The 21262-nt window shown below is 40.8% G+C and overlaps 1 protein-coding gene across 2 annotated transcripts in view; it reads right to left on the bottom strand.

Annotated features, from left to right (window-relative positions):
• Positions 1-21262, bottom strand: part of rab6ba (RAB6B, member RAS oncogene family a) — a 70493-nt gene that overhangs the window by 6561 nt on the left and 42670 nt on the right. For both annotated transcript variants that reach the window (XM_084920403.1, XM_084920404.1), the window contains exons 5-7: positions 17119-17230; positions 10700-10793; positions 8251-8317 (exon numbers count right to left, since the gene is read on the bottom strand). In XM_084920403.1, coding sequence (XP_084776529.1) covers positions 8251-8317; positions 10700-10793; positions 17119-17230 — 273 coding nt within the window. The remainder of the gene's footprint in view (positions 1-8250; positions 8318-10699; positions 10794-17118; positions 17231-21262) is intronic.

Below are 21262 nucleotides of genomic sequence, written 5' to 3'. Positions count from 1 at the left end.
TCAGGAGACTTAAGAGCACTGCATGCTTCCATCTGTCAATGAGCTTTATGCGGATGCCAATTTCCTCTCCCAGCACCTGCCCACAGTGCCAGGACTACTGCAGAACCCCACAAAGAACACAGGAGAAGATGACAAACACCCACAAACATGGATGAGCTAAAGGTTGCTATCAAAGCAATCTGGGCTTGAGTGACACTTCAGCAGAGTCCCAACCGAGTACTGAGCGTGTACTTCAGGATACTTTTCAGAAGTTGGACATTTCTGTATGTAAATCTATCGGGGTGGCTTTAGTTCTGGAGGTAGAGCAGGTCATCTACTAATCCGAAGATTTGTGTTTCAATTCTTGGGTGCTCCAGTCGCAAAGCTGCTGATGTATTCATCGGAGAGTAAGCGTTAGATAGAAAGCACTCAGATGTAGAAAAAAAGTGCTCGTGTGAATAAGACATGCTGTGTCATCCTTCTAATGTCTCTGGCTTCAAACACTAAGTAAGTAAGGATTATTTGGAGCAGTGACTCATGCAAAGCACCTTTTATAAGAATCCAAAACTAAAAATCTGAAGTTGGAGATGAACCACTTTAATATGAAGACAAATATCCAACTGTAATAAAAGCAGTTTCCACACGTGTATCCTGGTCTCAGCCTATCTGCGCCCTTCTCCCGGTGACATTAATAACATTCACAATGCAATAACAGAGGAGTTGCTCCATTAAGTGACAGTGTCAGCAGAGCCACAAAGCTGCTGTCATCACCTGTCATCCATCGCCGCACCACCTCACTCCGCTCGCACCCTACATCCATAATGCTTTATTAAAACAGGGATAAAAAACAGGGAGAGAGAAAAATGTAACTGGCTGAATGTGAGTGATGCGTTATAAGAAGGAAACATGGCTGCAATAAAGAAATGATCCAAGGACCTCAGAGTGCTGTTAGCTTACCGAATCTATTAGATAGTTTATAACACCAGAACAACTCTTAGTAAAAACTAAACTGGGTTTGACTAGCGAGGCCTGAGAGACACCAAATGCACACCTCTGAGGCATTTCCTGTTTTATCATCTTTTTTGACCATATTTTATATAATAAACATACTTTTCTAGGAAGCTACATTCATCTTTTATATACAGTCATAGTGTGTTTTCCAAAGTACAGCTTTTACTAAGCAGCTCCCTGTGCAGCATAAACTCATTATAAAAGTGTTTACTGTGGTCCCAGAGCGAAGGTGCTGCAGGCCTGATTTCTTTTTGAATTCACGACTTGCCCTCTGCTGGCCATTGAAAAGAGTGCAGTTCTGCAGGATTTCTGCACTGGCCTCACCATTCATCCCATGACATCCAGTCAAGACAACAATACCAGGGCTCTTATTGTGAAAGTTCAGTTTCTACTGCTGTTAGCTAGCATGGCAGACATGATGGTAAATCCTCTGGACATTTGTTTGGGGACCAGGAAATAATTTCCAGATAAATCTCATATAACACGTCATAAAATGTTTGTTGACTCTGTTGACGAATTTAGGTTTAAAAAGCATTTTCCACCACAGGTTACGCTTCTCATACGGTTGCTACGGTTACTTTTACCTCCACAGGATGACAAACTTACAGGAGAAATGGCCGATTACTGCTCCGTTAGATATTTTCAGTACGTGTGGTATTATTTCTTATTTATTTGAAAAAGAACGGGAACATCATGGCAACTACCAGCATTGCTCAGAAATTCTCTGAGCAATGCTGCATGAACATATTCACAGACTGCTCACTTAGTTGCCTATGACAACATTAGCAGCAGAAACTGTGAATGCAGCTCAGATTTACTGTTGAAAAGATAGGAAGGCATAATTAAAAGAATGTTTCCTTCGCTCTGTCTGCTGGGTGCCAGGTCGTGTTTACCTCTGCTAGCAGTTTTAGGACACAGAATGGGTTATATTATGATTCACACATTTTCAAGCCTATCTAAAACAAACATCAGGTGGCTGTATGTACACTTTAATGCTGCAATCACTCCTCCTCATCATAGTTTAAGAAATTTAGAAAGAAGTGAGCTCGTTAGATCTCTGCAGTGCATCCCTGCATGAAGATGGCAGTGTGACGTTACAGCAGCTCCCACATAGCACACCTGAATATCTCTGACACTCCTGCTTCGCCAGTGCTTCACCACAGTATTATTCAATCCTACTTTCTGTCCTGATATACAGTGTGACTTGAGAGATCATAAATATACAGACAGGTTTGTGCCTTTCTAAGCTGTTCCATAATATAAACATGTCATAGATGGACACGAAATATGTTCTAGACAAATTTTAAGAATAATCAAAGAAAACTCAGATGGAGATTCGCCATTAAAGATGAGGGGAACAATCTTTGCGGAATGGAAATGTTCACATAATCAACAGAGAAAACAGATGGTGTGATGAGTAAAGGAGGCCATCCATGTCCAACTGGAACGGCCATCTATGAATAGATGTGGTGGCCTATGACACCAACTATCAGCCACATATATATAACGCAGTCCTGAAATCCCTTCCCAACCTCCGCTCCCACCTCAACCGGGGTGACCTTAGTATCTCACATCATGGTAAGGTGGGGCAACAAGTCACAACCACGTGATGTCAGGCCTGCCTCCAAAGTGACAGCTCCAGTAGAGATTAAATACCTTCGACTCCCCGTCAGCTTTTAGAACTGCAGACGTATTTCAGATGAGAAATATCTTCAAGAATCTAAAACTCAAATAATTGAGGCTTTTTCTGCTTGATATCACCATCCTTATTCTGAAGATCAAAAAAGATCAGACGTGCATCCCACTTTGCAACCCACCTTCCCCCCACCATCGCCTCTCAGGCTGCATCTGACATAATTAAAGTCATATGTGTTGTCACAGATGCTCGTTCTACTTTGTGTTGGGATTTACGCACATGGAAGGAACAGGAGGTCCCAGAACAAAGGCCATGATGGGAAATTTAAATGACTTTACAAAGCCTGAAAAAGCAACGGGATCTGAAGACTTTAGGTTGAAAACTGCTAGTTTTTCTTGACCCGAAAAACCTATAATAGAAAGAGAAATGTGGGAAATAGTCTACCTCACTGTTGAGTATAAAAATGTAATCAGATAAAGTAACAACTGTAAAAATGAAAGCAGAAACCCAGACTGCCTGAGGGCTCTCTGTAGTTATTGATGAAAATTACAGCCAAATCTGTCTCGCTAGCTTCATCTGTCTCCTTTAACATCAGATACGAAAACATGCAGTGAATTTTCACAGAAAGCAGAATGCTGAAAATCATCCTTACATAAAATCAGCAGCACTTACAGCTCATAAATAACATGGTAACAATGGGGTGATCATTAAATAATAAAAAGGCAATAAGTACCACGTAGTATCAAAGTACAAAGGACAGCTTTGCCCCCATCTCTAAGGAACAAAACATCATCTATATCTGCCATTTTATTCTTTCGGCCACTACTGACCGTTTAGACCTCTCTCAGTCAGTAAATAGCAGCTTCACTTTAACGCTCTGCTCTGTGAAATGGTGACATCTTACAAGTATCTAGGGATCATTATAGATCAGAATTTGTCATTTAAAACTCACATTCAAAGGCTTGTGTCTAGTTAAAACAAATTTTTTTTTAGAAATCAATCTTAACTCATCCTCAATCCAGAGTGACTACTCCACCCTTTTCCACCACGACCTCAGACGTGGTGCTGATTCTCATCCCAGCTGCTTCACACTTAACAGCAAACTGGCCCAGTGTTTTTTTTTGTTTTGTTTTGTTTTTTTTACAATAAACAACATCACGATGATATATGGGAATATAACAGTAAATACTAAATATTAAACATTATTGTGCAGCACATAAGATCGACAGCGCACACTGTGCTTTGAGGTAGGAGCCAAAAAGGGTGTCGTTTGTGTGTGTGAGCACCCGTGTGTACACCTGTGAGCATGGACGCGTTTGTTTTTAAAAGGTTCCTTCATGTAATGATCTGCTAGAGGGTGTGGGGGGCCACAGCCCCGTCCTCCAGGGCATGAAGCAGGTATGGAGGAGATCAAGACTCCAGACATCCAGAGGCCCTCAGAACACAAGAGACCAAGGAAGACCAACAGAGGGGCAGCCACGCCACTGTCCCAGAAGGAGCTGAGGAGAGTCCCAGATGAGGGGTCACTCAGCAGCCGCGGAGCAGAAGCCAGGGGGGGTTGCAGTGATGTGCCCGTGAGCTCCGCCGGCAGCCAGCTGCGCCAGATTGACCGAGCCCCAGGCCGAGAGGCCGAGGGCACCCCACCCCCGAAGTGGCCCGAGCGAGCCCCAGGCTCCAGGCCCCGATAAGCAGCCACCAGGGAGTGAGCCGGTGTGTACCTGGGCGCCCACCCCCGGACACAAAGACCCACCAACGCACCGATGTCTGAGGGCGTCTGCCACTGGCAGGGGAAGTGGTGGGGGGAGATAGGCCTCCATACCTTAGAGCAGCGGTCCCCAACCTTTTTTGCGCCACGGACCGGTTTATGCCCGACAATATTTTCATGGACCGGCCCTTAAGGTGTCGCGGATAAATACAACAAAATAAAACTAGTACCGGTACCGAAAAAAGAAGGTTTATTCATAACACACGTGAAAAGACCCAGGAAAACCGAGTAAACGATAAAAACGATAACAAAATAACGCTGAAAACCGATAAAAAACCCTGAAAACTATACATTTCACACCTGAGCCTCAACTCTCGCGGCCCGGTACCAAACGACTCACGGACCGGTACCGGTCCGAGTCCCGGGGGTTGGGGACCGCTGCCTTAGAGGGCCTGAGATGTCCCCAGAGAGGTGGCGTCTGATACCCAACCTGACATATAGACACAGACATACAGGCGCACACAGATACAAACATCCATTCCCACCCTCATGCACTCATATGCAATTACTCAACACTCAACCAACGTGGAGACAGACATAGAGAGACACTGTACACACAATCACACTCCCCAAGCGTACTCTAAGAACCGGGTCTAGGTACCTTTGCCCCTGGAGGGGGAAACTGCACCCAGACCCAGGTGGTGTTACACTTTTTCCCTGCGGTGGGGAGAAGCAGACCGCCCCGACTCCGCAGCAGCAGGGAGGCCCCACACTCCAGACTCCAGAAACTGGCCCACTGTGAGTTAGAGGTCACCGCTCGGTGAAGCCAGGGGCGAGGCGAGACCACTGATTCCAGCATCCTCCACCGAATGGCTCAAGAACAGAAGGGCAGCTCTGACCTAGTTCAGTGCCCACTGGGGCCTCGCTACGGTTGAAGGCATGCAGGAATCTCCAGACGACACCTCAAGGGACGCAATGAAATCCTTTCTCCAAGGCAAAAGCCCCGTAGACTGGTTAGGCAAACTCTCAAAGACACTCAAGTATTTCAAGAGGTTAAAGCTCTGGTCCAGTTTTGCTTGACTAGATGAAAACTGCACTCCTTAATTTGAGGTTTACTTAACAGACAAACTCTACTCTCCAGCACCCAGGCTTAGACCATCCCAGGCAGGCTGATTTTCAAAGTAATAATGTGGTGATTAAATGTTAATGCTGTGACTTCTTACTTGTAAACACTTGTTTTCTGTAGAATAATTATAAATAAATTAATAAATTAGCCGTTTGTGTTTTATTTCATAGTAATAGTAGATTACTCTTTCAAACAAGTTTATTATTCATTAGTCTGGAGAACTATCTGTGATGCAGTAATCACTCTGTGAAAATTCATGTGTTTTGCAGCATTCACGGTCCTCCTACTTCCTGAATAAAAAGCGTACTGTGCCAGGGTTTAATGCTTCAGGTCCCGACAAACCGTCCGCAGGTGAAGCTGTGACATGCTCGGCTGGCAGCAGCAGATATGAGGTGTCAGTCAGGACAGGTGTATGCAGCTGATGGCTGAGACTCCTGTCACTGTTTAAATGAGCAAACCTGAGACACCGCAGACAAAACCGCAGGTACTGAGTGTCTGACTGACCGCCCCCTCCTTTGCCTGTCAGGCACCAGCGATGAAACAAAAAACAAAAACCTGAGAGTGTCGCGCTGAAAACACTTTAATTAGATGGGTGGCAGTCATCTATTAAATAGAGTTCACTACCTGTGCGGTGACTGATGGCATGAAAACAGAATGTTTCCTCTTTTCTCAGTTTTTCGCGATATTACTTTTTTTTAGGAGGGTTTGAAATGTATTTGAATTCAATTACAAAAAGAAGCTGAATAGCTAATGCAATTAATTCCAAATTCTTGGAAATTTAAAGAGTTATTTAAAACAACGGACTGAGTCTAATTAAAGATTTAATCATGCTTATAAAGGCTATGTTAGTGCAAATAATAAAGGGATATCTAATCTACTATCAGACAATCTCTCCATAACTATATTAAGGCGGGCAAAATAAGTTAATATATGGTAAAAAAAAAAAAAAAAGAAGACTGGCTAACTATATGAAGGTCTACCACCTCAAGCTCAGGCCTGTGCAGAAACACAATGTGATCATTGTTTTAGGACTGTAATGTGATTTTGTAATGGATGTAAGTTTATTAAGGTTATGAACCCACAGAACAATTTCATTTTAGTGCTACTTCAATTAGAAATGTGTTAACTAGACTCAAAAAGGTAGCTGTTATCGAGAGCATCCTGAGCGCCTGCATCACTGTCTGGTTTGGGAACTGTGCCATATCGGACCGCAAGACCCTACAGCGGATAGTGGGAACAGCAGAGAAGATCATCGGGGTCTCTCTCCCCTCTATTGAGGACATCTACACCACACGATGCATTCGCAAAGCCACCAGCATTGTGGCTGATCGGACACACCCCTCTCACACACTCTTCACACTCCTGCCATCTGGAAAAAGGTACCGAAGCATTCGGGCACACACATCCAGACTGTGCAACAGCTTTTTTCCACAAGCCACCCGTCTCCTCAGCAAAAAGGGACTGACTGATAAACACACACACACACACACACACACACACACACACACACACACACACACACACACACACACACACACACACACACACACACACACACACACACACACAAACATTATCACTCAGGTTAACTCAACTACCTCAAAACATTGAGACTGGACTGACTAATCAACACAAGCGCAAACACACTGATCTACACCACCAAACCATCGTACACACCAACCTGTAAATGCTCTTTTGCACAATATTATTACTGGACTTTTTGCACTAACTTCTGTACTTCCTAATTTTTGCTGCTACACTAAGGAATGTTTACTGTCCCTCCACTACCTCAACTCATCATCACAAAACCTTATTATTATGTTACGTTGTGTTTTTCTATCATTCTGTCACTTTGCTGCTCTTGTTTGCACATTTGCACGTGCACTTTGTTGTCTGCTGTCTGATAACAAAAAAAAAGTCTTCCTTAGATAGTTAGATAGTTAGTTTTTTCTTTGTTAATTTATGTTGTAATTTATGTTAGGTCAGTCTGTCTTGTCTCTGCTAGCCAGCTAACTAGGCCTCTTAGTTAGCTAGTTTAGTGTTTTCTGTTAATTTATGTTGTAAATTTATGTTGCATGTAGCACCTTGGTTCCTGGAGGAACGTTGTTTCGCCTCACTGTGTACTGTTAAACTGTATATGGTTGAAGTGACAATAAAGCCAACTTGACTTGACTTGTTTGTTACAAATGTGACTGATAGTAAAAAACAAAACAAAAAAACAAAACCCTAAAACTAAAATAACTAATTTAAATAAAAGATTTACTAATACTGGGAAAAAAGAGATTTCATATCAAAGAGAAAGAACCAGTAGAACAAATATCTGTATTTGAATGAACATTAGACTAATCTGAAAACAGGGGATTGTATAAAAATGGATATAATTTAACCTGCAGTTAACGCAAATTCTTAGTTAAATCTCATGAATAAAAGCTGAATGTCTGCACTTCAAACACATCTTCTTTGATTCAAAATCCACTGTGATCATATGCAGACGCAAAATCACAAAGTCATACGTCATTGCCGAATTACTTACTGACCGAACTCAAAACCTACAAGTGACTCAACAGTGTTTTATACTGTCTGTATTTTCCCTTATTTTTAACTGCACCTGCTAGCATGTAATACGCAATTACCACAGGATGGTGGGGGCAAAGCACACAACGACCAAATAACACAAACACAGTTCGAGTGAAGCGACCGGTAAAGGGTGGGTGGTACAGTGACATTAGATGCTGGTGTGTAAGAGAAGAACCATGCAAACCAACAATAATGTGCCTGCTGCTTAAAGGATACTCCCTTCTTTGCTGGTTTCTTGCATGCTTTCCATCCCTGGAAGGGCAGCAGCTACACGCCGAAACAGCTGAAAAACAAGAGCAGAACAAAGACAAGGTCACACAACACTTAGCGTCTAATCTAATCCTAATACATTTGCTGATTAGCTCAGGATGGTGGCATATTAGGGTCAAAAAATAAAAGTAAATACAAAATAAAGCATATTAATTGTTATTACATTTAAGTATTACATTATTAATTGAAAGAGCTGGGGAAGGGATAAATAAATCCTCTGAAAAATATGAGCTGGGCCACTCCACATCAAGGAAATCTAAACAGAAAAAAAGTTCCTACCGGACGTTTTTTTGTACAATAACACAGTGGTAGGTTCAAATTCTGTTGTTTTTTTTTTTATTCCCGCCTGTGAATTACTACTTTATCACAGTGGAGGGATTTGTGGGTTCTAGTGATCCCAGGAGTTATGTTGTCTGAGGCAATTTGCCCCGTAGGGTTTCCCAAGGCAAATTAGATCCGGGTGAGAAGCCAGACAAGCAGCGAATCAGATAACCCCTTATTAAAAAAATAAATAAATAAAGTAGAGGCTTGGGGGTGAGCCGTGCCTGTTCTTTAGATTGTGCCACTGATGTTTGGCTGCAGTTTATAACAGAGCCTAAACATGTCTTCAGTCCTGACCATTTCATCAAATGTAACAAATTTGGACGTGCCTGTAAGGCAGAAAATATTCATAGTATATCAACGTAAAATTTTTCATTAAAATTTCATTAAAAATATTAAAATTATTATACACAAAAAAGTCAGCTGACAGTGATGGGTCAGGTTGGAGGATTCTTCATCGAATTACTCTAAAGTCACAAATTTGCAAATGATAACACCATTTTAAAATGACCCCAAATATCTTGTCGGCAATCTGTGACAAGTTACACCCCGATAACAAATCATGTTTATAGACCAGTATAGGTAATAAAAATAAATGCCTTCTGCTGTAAGGCTGGCACAGCCCAGCAGCTTGTAAAAGGCAGGACTGTGACCTTTATTCTGCAGGTCTCACAGTGCTCTGTTCAGCGGTGCCATTTCACTGTTAGTGCCCAGAAATAAGGTGAAGAATAGCCTCCTCTGTCTCCGCTGCTGTGTGGCGAGCGAGGCACCCGCCATGAACACCATTCACTGACAGACACAGTGCAGCTTCCCTTCATCTCACTGCTTATTAACTTCACAGACAGTCATTGTTTCCAACAAAGATCATCTGTTCAGGAACAGAAACACCTTTGATGAACCAGGCTATGCTTCTCTTTGTATCTGAAACCCCTAAATCTTTTCTAAACATTAGTGTTAGTAAGTAAATTTAGAGAATGAATGCAGAGCTTTGCCTTGGTAGCAGCAGCAGGGCCAAGTTTTTGACCAACAGTGCTAACAAATGAATTTTTCGATAAAAAACAGCTTTATTGCACCATTCCCTGTTTTGGATGTGAACACACTGCAGCTAAAATAAACATGGAGGGTATAAATATGGAGGAAGAAACACTCCATCCTCATCAAGTGAATTTTGCTATGATTCAGCCACGGTATTACAGAAATAGAGGCATATTCCAGTTCGGGTTTCCAGTTAGCTTCACCTCAGCTAACTGGAATCCCTAACTGGATCTCTGGATCATGTTTGTGCTGTTGTTCATGTGTTAATCAATCAGAATTAACTATTTAACAGTCACACTGCCAGCTCACCATTTACAGTGTTTTAATGAAGAAATAAATAAAAAGAAAAACATGACAAATGTCTGTGGTTTCACACATGAGCGAAGGGAACAGGCACAGCAGGTCATAAGCCTGGTAACAAATAATTATATTAAATAACTTGGCTTGCTGTGCGGGTAATTGTACTGAACAGACTGTCCAAGAAGTGGGAGCTTCACCTTTGATGAGTGAAATTCTGGGATTTTATTTGGATGTTGCTGAGCACTAATTAGCAGGTATCTGTGTCTGTGTGACGCTCCCATACAATCTTAATAACAAGCTTAATAACCAAGCCAGCAAACTTTAGCATACAACTCAGCACTCCACCCTAAATAATATGGTCAATGCTGTCTCCAAAAAGCCAACATGCCAGTGGCCAAAATGCTCCCACATGCAGCTACAGATGTGGAACGACAAGGCCTGAGATGCTATTTAAGGATCCAGGATGCAACATACTGAAACCTGAAGACTGCCAGCAAGGCACGTTGAATGCAAATCACGTATTAAGAAAGAAATCGGCCGTGAAACCGTTTTATGAGACAGGAAGTCTCTTCTGCGTGTTTATCAGACCTCAGGGACGCACACAGTGAATGTAAACAAAAATCTCCACGGGGCACCTTTAAGCTGCCCTCCATCCAGGCAGCTTTTCAGTGACTGCACCTGTCACTCACAGGGAGAAATGGCAAACGCTCAACACAAGGCTCTCTCTGAACCCACTCACCTGTTTGACGTTGTAACCTGTCTTGGCACTGGTCTCTATGAACATGACGCTCAGCTCTTTAGCCCTCTGTTCGCCTTCCTCGATTGTGATTTGCCTGTAAATGAAGAGTCGTTTCAATCAAAACACTGCAGATTGGAGATAATAATACACTGTTTATCTGGACACAAAGCCAAGGCTAATTTTGTCATATTAACATTCATCAAAGACAAATGGATGCTGCAGAGAGACTCACTGTGAAGTGCACAATTAACAGCTTATTATTTTAGGCTGGTGAGGATACACCAGGCTTGGCTAATGTGCTGAAAGTGATTAATTACTTTGTCCTGGGAGAAATTAATAACAGCCAATTTGCATTACATTTTAATTAATCTGGCAGCGATTGTTTGGCTCTCGCTGTGAAACTGAGACTGTGTCAGGTGTCCATTAACACAAACAGAGAGATCAGCTCAATCCTGCTGACTCCACAGCCTCAACAGCCAGCAGGTTCGTTAAGACGAGCGGCTTAAATCGGCCCCGGAAAACTAGACCAGTCTGTCCTCACAGAAAGCATTGTTAGGTGTTTACTCCGTTAAAAACATCCGACTGATCTCTTCAAAGCTTCAAACACGGCAGCCTCATATTTTACCGCTTCCTGTCTCTTTCAGTAACGTCACGTTTGCGCAGAAGAAAGAGATTCGGGGATAGAAATAGAAGTTCCTGCAGCGAGAACAGAAAACAGTGCGCTAGAGACGTATTTACATAATAACACCACCTGACAGAGTTGCACCAGAGCTTCTGGGACTATTTCTGGATGCATTTGTCTGACTTCCAACTTAAACAACATGGTGCCTTAGTCATCATCAGACAAGCAGTTGGAAAGAAAAGTGCGTGATGGATGTGGGATATGTGGGATATGTGGCATCCTAGCAACGCTCACGCACACTTGAAAAGCACTACAGTTGTAATCGAAATGACTGACATCAGCTCTCTCTCGCGGCACTGATTATCCCAACAATAATGTCACTCACAGTAATCAAATCCCTTCACAAAAGCACTGATTTGATCATTATTCCCTTTTCATTAAAATACACTTTACCAGACCAGGTGATTCTTTTTTTAAATGTATAGACTTTTGGATTTTAGGTTTAACAGTGAAGCTGGGAGAAAAACATGCACCAAACAGCCTCAGGGTGGATAAGACATTAGCCTTACAGGCTAATGAATACCAACAAGTGATGGTTTTGTGGATTTTTTTATGGCTTTATGCTTGTAGTTTGAGTCAAATTGACCAATCACATTTGTGCAGGATTTAGAAGAGCACGCAGGGAACCAGTGCCCGTATTGGATAAGCAGTTTTAGTGACAACTGGTTGAATGAGGCTGAACTATTCAGCTCAGTTCTGACATCAAGGGTCAGCAGGGCGTGGCTGTGGCTTAGAAGGTAGATCAGGTCGCAAGATTGGAGATTTGATCCCTAGCTCCTCTTGTCTGCATGTAAAGACATGGTTGGGGGTAAGATGTAGGATCAAAAACATAGAAGAAAAAAAAAGGGACTAAAACAATGTGGTGAGCTGCTTCCTGTCTTCACACCAGGCCTCGCATAGCTGAGGCTGCCTGGTGTATGATGCACACTAGATTTCTCTGATACAGAGCTCCTGGGGATGTACGGTACCTAAACTCTGCATACTTTATCTCCCCTAAGCACTAAGCACTGTGAAAAGCTCCACCACACATGAATAAACAAAGCAACAAACACAAAGAGAGCCCGGCTCAGAGAGGTGCTCCTCCTGATAATCATTTCATCACACCACAGCACATCACCACACATGAATCTCTGTTTCTCCTCAAGAAAGCTACAAAAATTTAACAATGACTTATTTTAAAATGGTTTTAAAGGCAAAAAAAACCAAAACACTTACATATAATGAGAATATAAGCAAAATATGATTAATGACAACAGAAATACCGTTATTTTCTAATAATTACAGAAGCATTTAAATTCTTTAACTTTATTTCTTTCATTGTTCTGTCCATAAATCTATATCTCTCTACGCTAATGGCTCTAGATCTACATCTATAGAGCCATTAGGGTTTTTGCAACCAGAGGAGTCGCCCCCTGCTGGCCTAAAGAGAATGCAGGTTCAAGGCTTGCATTCACATGTAGTCCAAAATATGGCTCCACCAAACTAATATTGATGCTTTTCTTATGCCTACATGGACACTGTAGTCAACTAGAAACTAAAGCTGTTTGTGGAAAACTGATTTTAGTTAACTGAAAGGAAAAAAATGTCATCTAACAAAAATATGTGCACATATTACACAGGAAAATGTTTAAGATTCAGTGTTAGTCACAAATTGCCTGAAGAGTCTGAGAACAGTCTGTACAGCTGTCAGTGAATTTCCTGTACAAAATGCTGTTTGCATTGTAATATATTGTATAATGGTAACAATTATGGATTATCATCTGTTGCAAGTCAAAGCACATAAGCAAGAGATAGGACACTATGTAGTATTGTTTCATTAAGATTTTGCTGGTTGAAACTGGAGCACTAAAAACCTGCAGGGTTTCAGATTTCCTGCACTGATTTCAACAAACTGCTGTCAGGCTTGGAACTACTGATTTACCTAAGCATGCTGGAAGAGGATGGTGAGGTGATGTTAATGCACTGAACAGCCTTTACTTCTATACCACGGAACATTTACTGGAAGGCTTTAACGTCCACACTGCATTAAAAGAAAAACTAAACTGCACCGAAGCTAAATTATCATCAAATTAAAGACAAAAAGGTTCAGTGAGTTTAAGCACTTTAGCTGGAGGCACACATTTCTAAAATAGCTTGAAGCTTATTAAACATATAAAGACATCACCTGAAATTCCATCAGCTGAAGATGATAAATATACTTCTTACACTGCGTGGGATAATTTATGTGTGTGTATACACCACTGCAGACCTGCAGCTCCCACGCAGTCTCAGTGTAACCTCAAACCAGAGCTTTTTTACTTCGCCTGTTGTTTTTGTGGCCATGAACCTTTATTGACAGGTCCAGCGAGACACATTCTGAAAGTTGCAATCAGCAGCATTTTTTTCCTGCTTCCTCTTCACAGTTACTGACAGGCTGAGAGTTCAGACACAAACATGCCAAAGGGAATTTCTCTCTAAGGCCGTCAAAGTTGCTGCTACTGCATGCTAAAATAAAGCTGGCCATAACATTTAAATTACTTGATTGTGGAGGAAAACCCAACATTCAGTAAAGTTTTGTATTTCACAAATGGAGAAAGAAAGATAAAGACTTCCTGAGTACATTTACATTTAATCAGTAAATCAGGGGATCGGTTTTAGTTCTCGCACCGATGTTAACAGACAGAAACCTACTCTTACGTTTCATTCATTACCACGCTCAAAGTCAACCTTCCAGTTAGCAAGCGGTCATTTATAACCATTTATAACCAAAGTTCTGTTACTTTTCATAGCCTTTTGTTTCCCCACAGGAACTGACCCTTCCAGTGGTGTGGCGGGAACAATGGCAAGCACTGTGAGGTAATTTATCATTCAGTCAAACTGGTTGTGGTTCATACAATCATGGGAAAAAAAGAAAGTTCATCCTCTGTCAGTTCAAAGGTTTTACAAGTCAGGACACAATAAAGAATTAGCCAGTCTCTATCAGGTCTTAGAATTAATGTAAAAGTAATGCAACAAGAAATGACACACGTGCCTTTCTCTTATTTTGTATACATGTGTGTACATATATATATTTGCTATTTATTCCTATTGTCTACTTTTTATATTGTATTCCGGCACAGCTGGTGTGGAGCAATTACAATTTCTTTGCACATGTACAATGACAATAAAGGGCTATTCTATTCTATTCTATATTATTTATTTAACAAAAACTAAACCAAAATACAGAAGCAGTGTGTAGGAATGCCTACTCCCACCACTGAAATACAGTGGTGGGACCTGAGGTCTGGACTTCTTCTGGATCAGTGCATCATGTTGGTTTTCAGTCATTCTCCGTCATGTTTTGCTGTGTGGCAGGCAGGAAGAAGGACCCAAATTCAGGACTCTTAGATGGGAAATTACACTCAAAGCGCAGCTTTGTTCGCTGGAAACACTTTTCAAAAGAAATTCACTTACAAAAAACCAAACCTTGAAAATGAACTAGAACCTAATCTGGACTCAGGGAACTAATACTAGGAAACTTAACTACGAAAACAAACCAGGAACTATGAACTAGAATTTGGTTAGGAAAACGGAGGGAATAACAGACAGCATGGTGAGGGTACGACGCGACAAAGAGCAAAGGAAAACACAAAGGTTTATATACACAGAGAGATAAACAAGGGAATAAGACACAGGAGGAGAGCACAACTGGGAGTAATCAGACCTAACAAGACAAAGACTGTCAAAGTAAAACAGGAAGAATAACACAGAGACGCGGATTTGACACTGAGACAGAGGCATGAACTGTGGAACAGGAAAAAAAAGCACAGAGAAGACATGACACGGACACTGGGAAGATACACACATAACCTCAAGAGAACTACAACCATGAATAACAAATAATCAAGAAATATAGATTAAATACAAAATACTGGGTCACACCAAGGACCATGACATTCTCTTGGAGATTTGGTGATGTGCTTGGGATCATTGTCCTGTTAATTACCCAGTCTGCCTCACATTTGACTCTAGAATAATTAATTAATATTTATTTGTATGAGGTGAACATGCTAACCGAGGCCCTTATAGTCTGAGTTCTAGCTCTTTCATTTTTTTCCAGTTTCTTAGAGCATTGTGTTAACACACCTGAAATCTCCAGACTAGCAAACCACCAAAACTTCAGCTTGGCAGATAACTCATGGGAAATTTTTTTACCAATGTATAAGGTGTGCCCACATTGAGGATGTAATGTCACAGTTTGCTGGATGTACTTCTTGGACTTCCTGACAACAAATGTTTTTATGTAAACAAAAACAAAATTTAAAAAACTGTATAATAATATCATCAATTTGGTCATTTTAACTGATATAACAGCTTTCAACACATACTCTGCATAAATAAATAACATGTAGTGGGTAAGTTAAATGTTTTGCACTTCTAAATGGTTTCAGAAAAAAGGGAGGAGAAAAAGGCAGTAACATTCTAAAAGACTTGCTGGTCATTTTCATTCAATTTTCACATCACATAGTTTTTACCATCTGCAATTGATCTCCAGCCTGCATTTTATACACATCAACACATTTTTGCACAAGGACAAAAGTAATTTTATGGTTCAATTCTCTCTTTATTTTCTCCTGTCCACTAACGTATATTTCTGCTCCATGTCCTCTCACGTCTACCCTGTTTTTTTTCAGCCGGCCCACTTGAAATCAATCTCAGGTTTATTAAACACTGCGTCTCATCAGCAGTTTCTCACCTACTCTTTCCTCCACAGACACAGTCTGCGGCTTCATATAGAATATGAATAAAAATGAATTCCCTCATGCACACAGCTCATGATGCTCAAGTGTCCCTACAGACGAAAAACACTAAAGCAAGCAATAATTTTCCCTCTTTGAAGCAGGCTGTCTGACAGGAAGTCCCCCCCCTCTATAATCACTATAATAATAATACTAATAATAATAGTAATAAGCATAGCCAGTTTATTTCTCATTGGGGTGGCGTAAATATTTATATAAGATTTTTCAGTCCAACATCTAACATCAGCTGGCTGCAACATACTGATGACCTCCTCAGGTATGCCCCGCCTTTCATCCTACAACAGCTGCAGTTCCAAAGCCTTGGCATGAAGGCGTCACAACCCGCATGGATTATTGACTTTGAAACTGATGGAGCAGCAGCTGCAATGGGCCTATGCAGAGGAGCAGCCACACTCCTGTGTGGAAAGATCAACCCTAGCCTGACTGTGATATTCACTGCATCAATCTCAGGTCAGAATCTGTGATCCGTGCTACTGTAGAACACATCGCAGACTGATTCATTTTCACATTTCTGACTCTTAAACTCCAAAAGACTGTGGCTGATCTCAGTAAACAAACAGGGTCACCTCCTCTCCTGTTGGGAGGTTTCCAGATGTGGGCGTTCCAGGAAACCCTCCACAGAAAAACAGAGCTAATCCATCATCAAAGCAGGCTGCTTTCTTGGGAATTTGCAGTAGCACATTATTTACTTTGACCCTTTTCTTTACAATGTTGTCGGTTCTAGCCAAATCTGGCCAAATGATGGTAAATCCTCTGATAAAAATGCTTATTCTCTTTTATCAGAGGATACACCGGATCATCCTTTATAATTCAACATTCATGAACACCAAAGGTGAATGTAACTGACAAGATCTAAATTTTAACTTTTGCATCAAACTTGCTTGATTTCAGTTTTGGTGTCCACATAGATTTAGAAGTTTCTCCAACAAAGATTTGTTCATTAGATCAGAGCGACATACCTCTTGTCTGCCAAGTCTGTTTTATTGCCAACAAGCATGATTATGACATCACTGCCTCGCTCCGTTCTCACATCATCGATCCATTTTGATGTCTGCTGGAAAGAATTGACATCTGTTGAAAAAATGAAAATATAAAAAAAACTGTTAAAAAACTAACATCAGACTCAAATGACTGACATTTGAGTTGATTTTTAAACATGCGTGGTAGTGCCAACACAGGTCCCCCACAGGAAAATCTATTTGTATAATAAAAAGGATTGTAATAAATTATACGGCAGTGTGTCCCATTTACGAAAATGTATGAAATTTTATGATGTTGTTTATCATAAAATAATGCAAAAAATGTTCTAGGCAAAATTCGAGTCACTATCAGACTGTGTAAAGATTTTTCTTTTTAATCCACAAGACAAAATATGATATCAGATTATTTTCTAATTTTACTGTAGACGATGTATTTCTATTGAATGGGTGACAAAAACACAAAAACGTAATTCACTTTTGGTTTTCAGGTTTGATAACGAAAACTTAATAAATGATGATTTTTGCATAAATTTTTCATGTCTTTCTTGGAAATTCACTGTTTTTTTCTAAAATATTTCTCATAGATTTGTTTCATTTTTTCTCCCAGTGTGGCATTTTTTCAGCAAAGTTATACTAGTTTCTCCATATAATTTTTGATTACTTAATAATTATCATTAGTCAATCATTAGTCTATTTTTCTATTAAATTTGCCACTGTTTTCATATAAATGTATCATTTCAGTCTTGAATTTATTTATTTTTCTCCTTTTTGGTTGGACTTTTGTTGTTTTTTTCCATCAGTGTTGGAAAATATGTAATTTTGTAATTTCACTGTGAAAAACAGTAGTAACAGTTAGAACCTCACTGATAATCTTGCATTAATAAAGAATATTTACAGTTTTAAAAATGACTCCCGGTTAAAAAATATTAGCTGGTAGAGGACGTATTGAAGTGCACGTGAATATGGTTAGTACTGTATATGGAAATACACAATAAATCAACATACAACACAGCTACTTCTGGCTCTGGAACATGTTAAGGTTACTAATACATTCCTTTGACCTTGTCGGGTTGAATGAGTATGCATGCTGGCCAGCATGTAGATAAAGGGTCATGTTGTATTCTTGGACTGGGAATTTGATGAGACAAGACTGTGTTTTTTTCAAGGTTAAAGAGAACATGGGTTAAGGAGGAGTGCATAGTGTTTTTCCATAAAGCGGGGTTAAAATTAATTTCCTGCATGCTGAGTGTCTCAATTGTTTTCTCTTTTGGACAGAAAACATGATCCAGATAAAGCTACACAGTACAAAGAGAAGCAAAACCAGAAAGAAATATGTTGTGGAGAAGCACAAAAATGGTTGTTGTTAAGGGTGGAAAGATAAATCGGAACGTGAAATGAAATCTAAGTGACAAAAATTTTGCTCCTTCTATTTGTTTCAATCACTTTTGATGGAAAATATCGAGATGAAACGTGATATTTGTAGAATCTGATTGTGGAAATCCAACTGTTTCACAAAATGTGAAGTAGGAATGACTTCAGCAGGTGTAGCTCAGGGTCCAAAGCATCCGATGGCCTTTATGTAAGTTTAGAGCAGCTCATTCTTCTGTGAGCAGTACACAGAATAATTAGAATAGGACAACATAAACAATGAACTTTACTCTTCAATAAGATTTCGCACAGGGCTGCAGAGTCAGGTCTTAACCACCTGTTTTGCTTCTCGGGTCGATATGAGGTCACTTTTTAATGCTGCCATTTTCAATTGAAGTTAAACATCTGGCTGGTTAGTGTTAATAAAGTGCAGCTTCAAATAAACTCTGCTTGGACTTACAAACAATTCCGTCTTCAGGAAAAACACCTGTTAGCCTTGAGTAACGTTATCTTTACCTCACCTGTTCCTTGTTGCAATCTCTAAACCAATCTCTAATATAATGGAGAACTTCAGTGGACTTCCTGTTTGGCTACGTTCACACTGCAGGCGAAAGCGCATCAAATCCGATTTTTTTTGACCCTATGCGACCCATATCCGATCATGGTATGACAGTGTGAACAGCACAAATCCGATATTTTCAAATCCGATCTGGGTCACTTTTGTATGTGGTACTGAATCCGATACATATCTGATGTTTTAGAAAGCGACTGCTGTTTGAACGGTCATGTCGCATTAAATCCGTCTTTTACGTCACTGACACAAGACAGACGCTAATTATAAGCGCCGGAGAAGCGCCCGCGAAGACTTCGTGAACGCTTCCTGGCCATCCAGTATAGATGTCAGTGAAACTGTTGGGAAGACAACGTGAACATTTTATTTGTACTGTATAATCTGCAGATTCTGACAGAAATCTGCAACTATCCTTTGAAGCACCGCTCCTCTAAAACAGCAATAAGGATAATTAGTAGGTTATCTACATTATTATGTAAATAACAAAATAAAGCAAAAATTGGGAAACGTAAAGTCTTTATATTAAGGGCCATCAGTCAAACAATACTGTTTGCTCTGGGTCTAAACAGAGCGCGTTGTGTGTGACATCTTCTTTTGCGCATGCGGGCCGCTTTGAGCGTTCACACTAGAGCGCGTTTGCTGTCGCATTTTATTTGTAGTGTGAACAAGCAGAAAAAAAAAAATCGGATTTGATCAAAAAATCGGAATTGAGCATTAAGACCTGCAGTGTGAACGTAACCAAAGGAAGTGCCGGCAAGCTACTCCAGAAGGGGCTTTCTGAAGCTTTTTGATCAAAGTAGTTAAGACACTAGATACAGTTCACTTTTATTTCTTTTAATTGGAGTAAAATACCTTAATGACATCACAGCCTCATGAGCCACTTTAGGAAGTGAGAAGCAGCAGAGATTTTATAGTATCAGCCTCTAGATAGCATCAACCACCACAAAGAGCTTCTTCTTCTACACACCTGGACATTTCTGATGGACTTTGACTACGCTCCTAACGTCTGTTGGAGTTATCGTTTGGAAACAGGCACTATTAAGGGAGCCTGCCCTGTCATAAATCCTTACAGGCCCAATCAGCATGCATTAGTTCAAAGTTTTATGAGCACTTTATGAGCAAATTTAAGCTCCCAGTAAGAACAATTAAAGGACATAAGCCTCAACATATTATCTGCCGAGGCAGCACGGTGGCACGGTGGTTAGCACTGTTGCCGCAAAGCAAGAAGGTCCTGAGTTCAATTCCAACATCAGGCCGGGGTCTTTCTGTGTGGAGTTTGCATGTTCTCCCCATGTTTGTGTGGGTTCCCTCCGGGTACTCCGGCTTCCTCCCACCTTCCAAAGACATGTAGCTTGTGGGGATAGGTTAATTGGAAAATCCAAATTGCCACTAGGTGTGAATGTGCAAGTGAATGTGAGTGCGAATGGTTGTCTGTCCCTGTGTGTTGGCCCTGCCCACTAACCATTACCCAGCATGCCTTTCAGCAGAGTAACTGTGGCATTATTAGTGTTAATAATTAATAAACATAGACAGGCTATGTGTGCCATGTTGTGAAAAGAGCTACCTGTACAGAATTAATGCATCATATGATTAGAGCTGTGAGTATGAAGGGTGCACAGTTAATATAGGGCCCCTCTCAATACTCTGCAGCTCTTCTGCCTGCAGATAATAAAACACATTTAACCCTCTGAAAAGCCACAGTGGGTGTTTTGTCTGACTCTGCTGTCAGTAAAGGGAAAAAAGCAAATATTGGAACAGTTTATCAAGAGTTCACCATCTCTAATTTTAATAACTAATATATCTTTGTTGCTCTATGCACCTGTTTTCCTTTCTCACTGTGTTTTTTCCAGTTTGCCAAAAGACAGCTACATGGGAATAAATGATGCCGCCGAGTACACCAGCAATGCTAAACGGAACAAGACCTGTTGACCTGGAGGAGATGACGGGGCTGCAGAGCTGGAGCTAAGAAGAGGAAACATATGGTTCCAGCGTCATATGGGGAAGGAGAGATCCTCAGGCAACAAGACTGATGAGCTCAGAGTGCTGATTAAGACACATGGGTGCAGTGTGATGCGCTTCATGGAAACATGGCTCACACACACACACACACACTTCCTGGACCACAATGCAGCAGTACTGGGCTTCAGAACGGTTACTGTTGGTGCTGTTTACATTCAATCAGCT

This window comes from Perissodus microlepis, chromosome 23, assembly GCF_051167445.1.
Source record: "Perissodus microlepis isolate ML-2025 ecotype Zambia chromosome 23, ASM5116744v1, whole genome shotgun sequence".
Taxonomy (NCBI): domain Eukaryota; kingdom Metazoa; phylum Chordata; class Actinopteri; order Cichliformes; family Cichlidae; genus Perissodus; species Perissodus microlepis.
The sequence above is the reverse complement of the archived record's forward strand: the minus strand, read 5'-3'. Positions and strand labels throughout refer to the sequence as shown.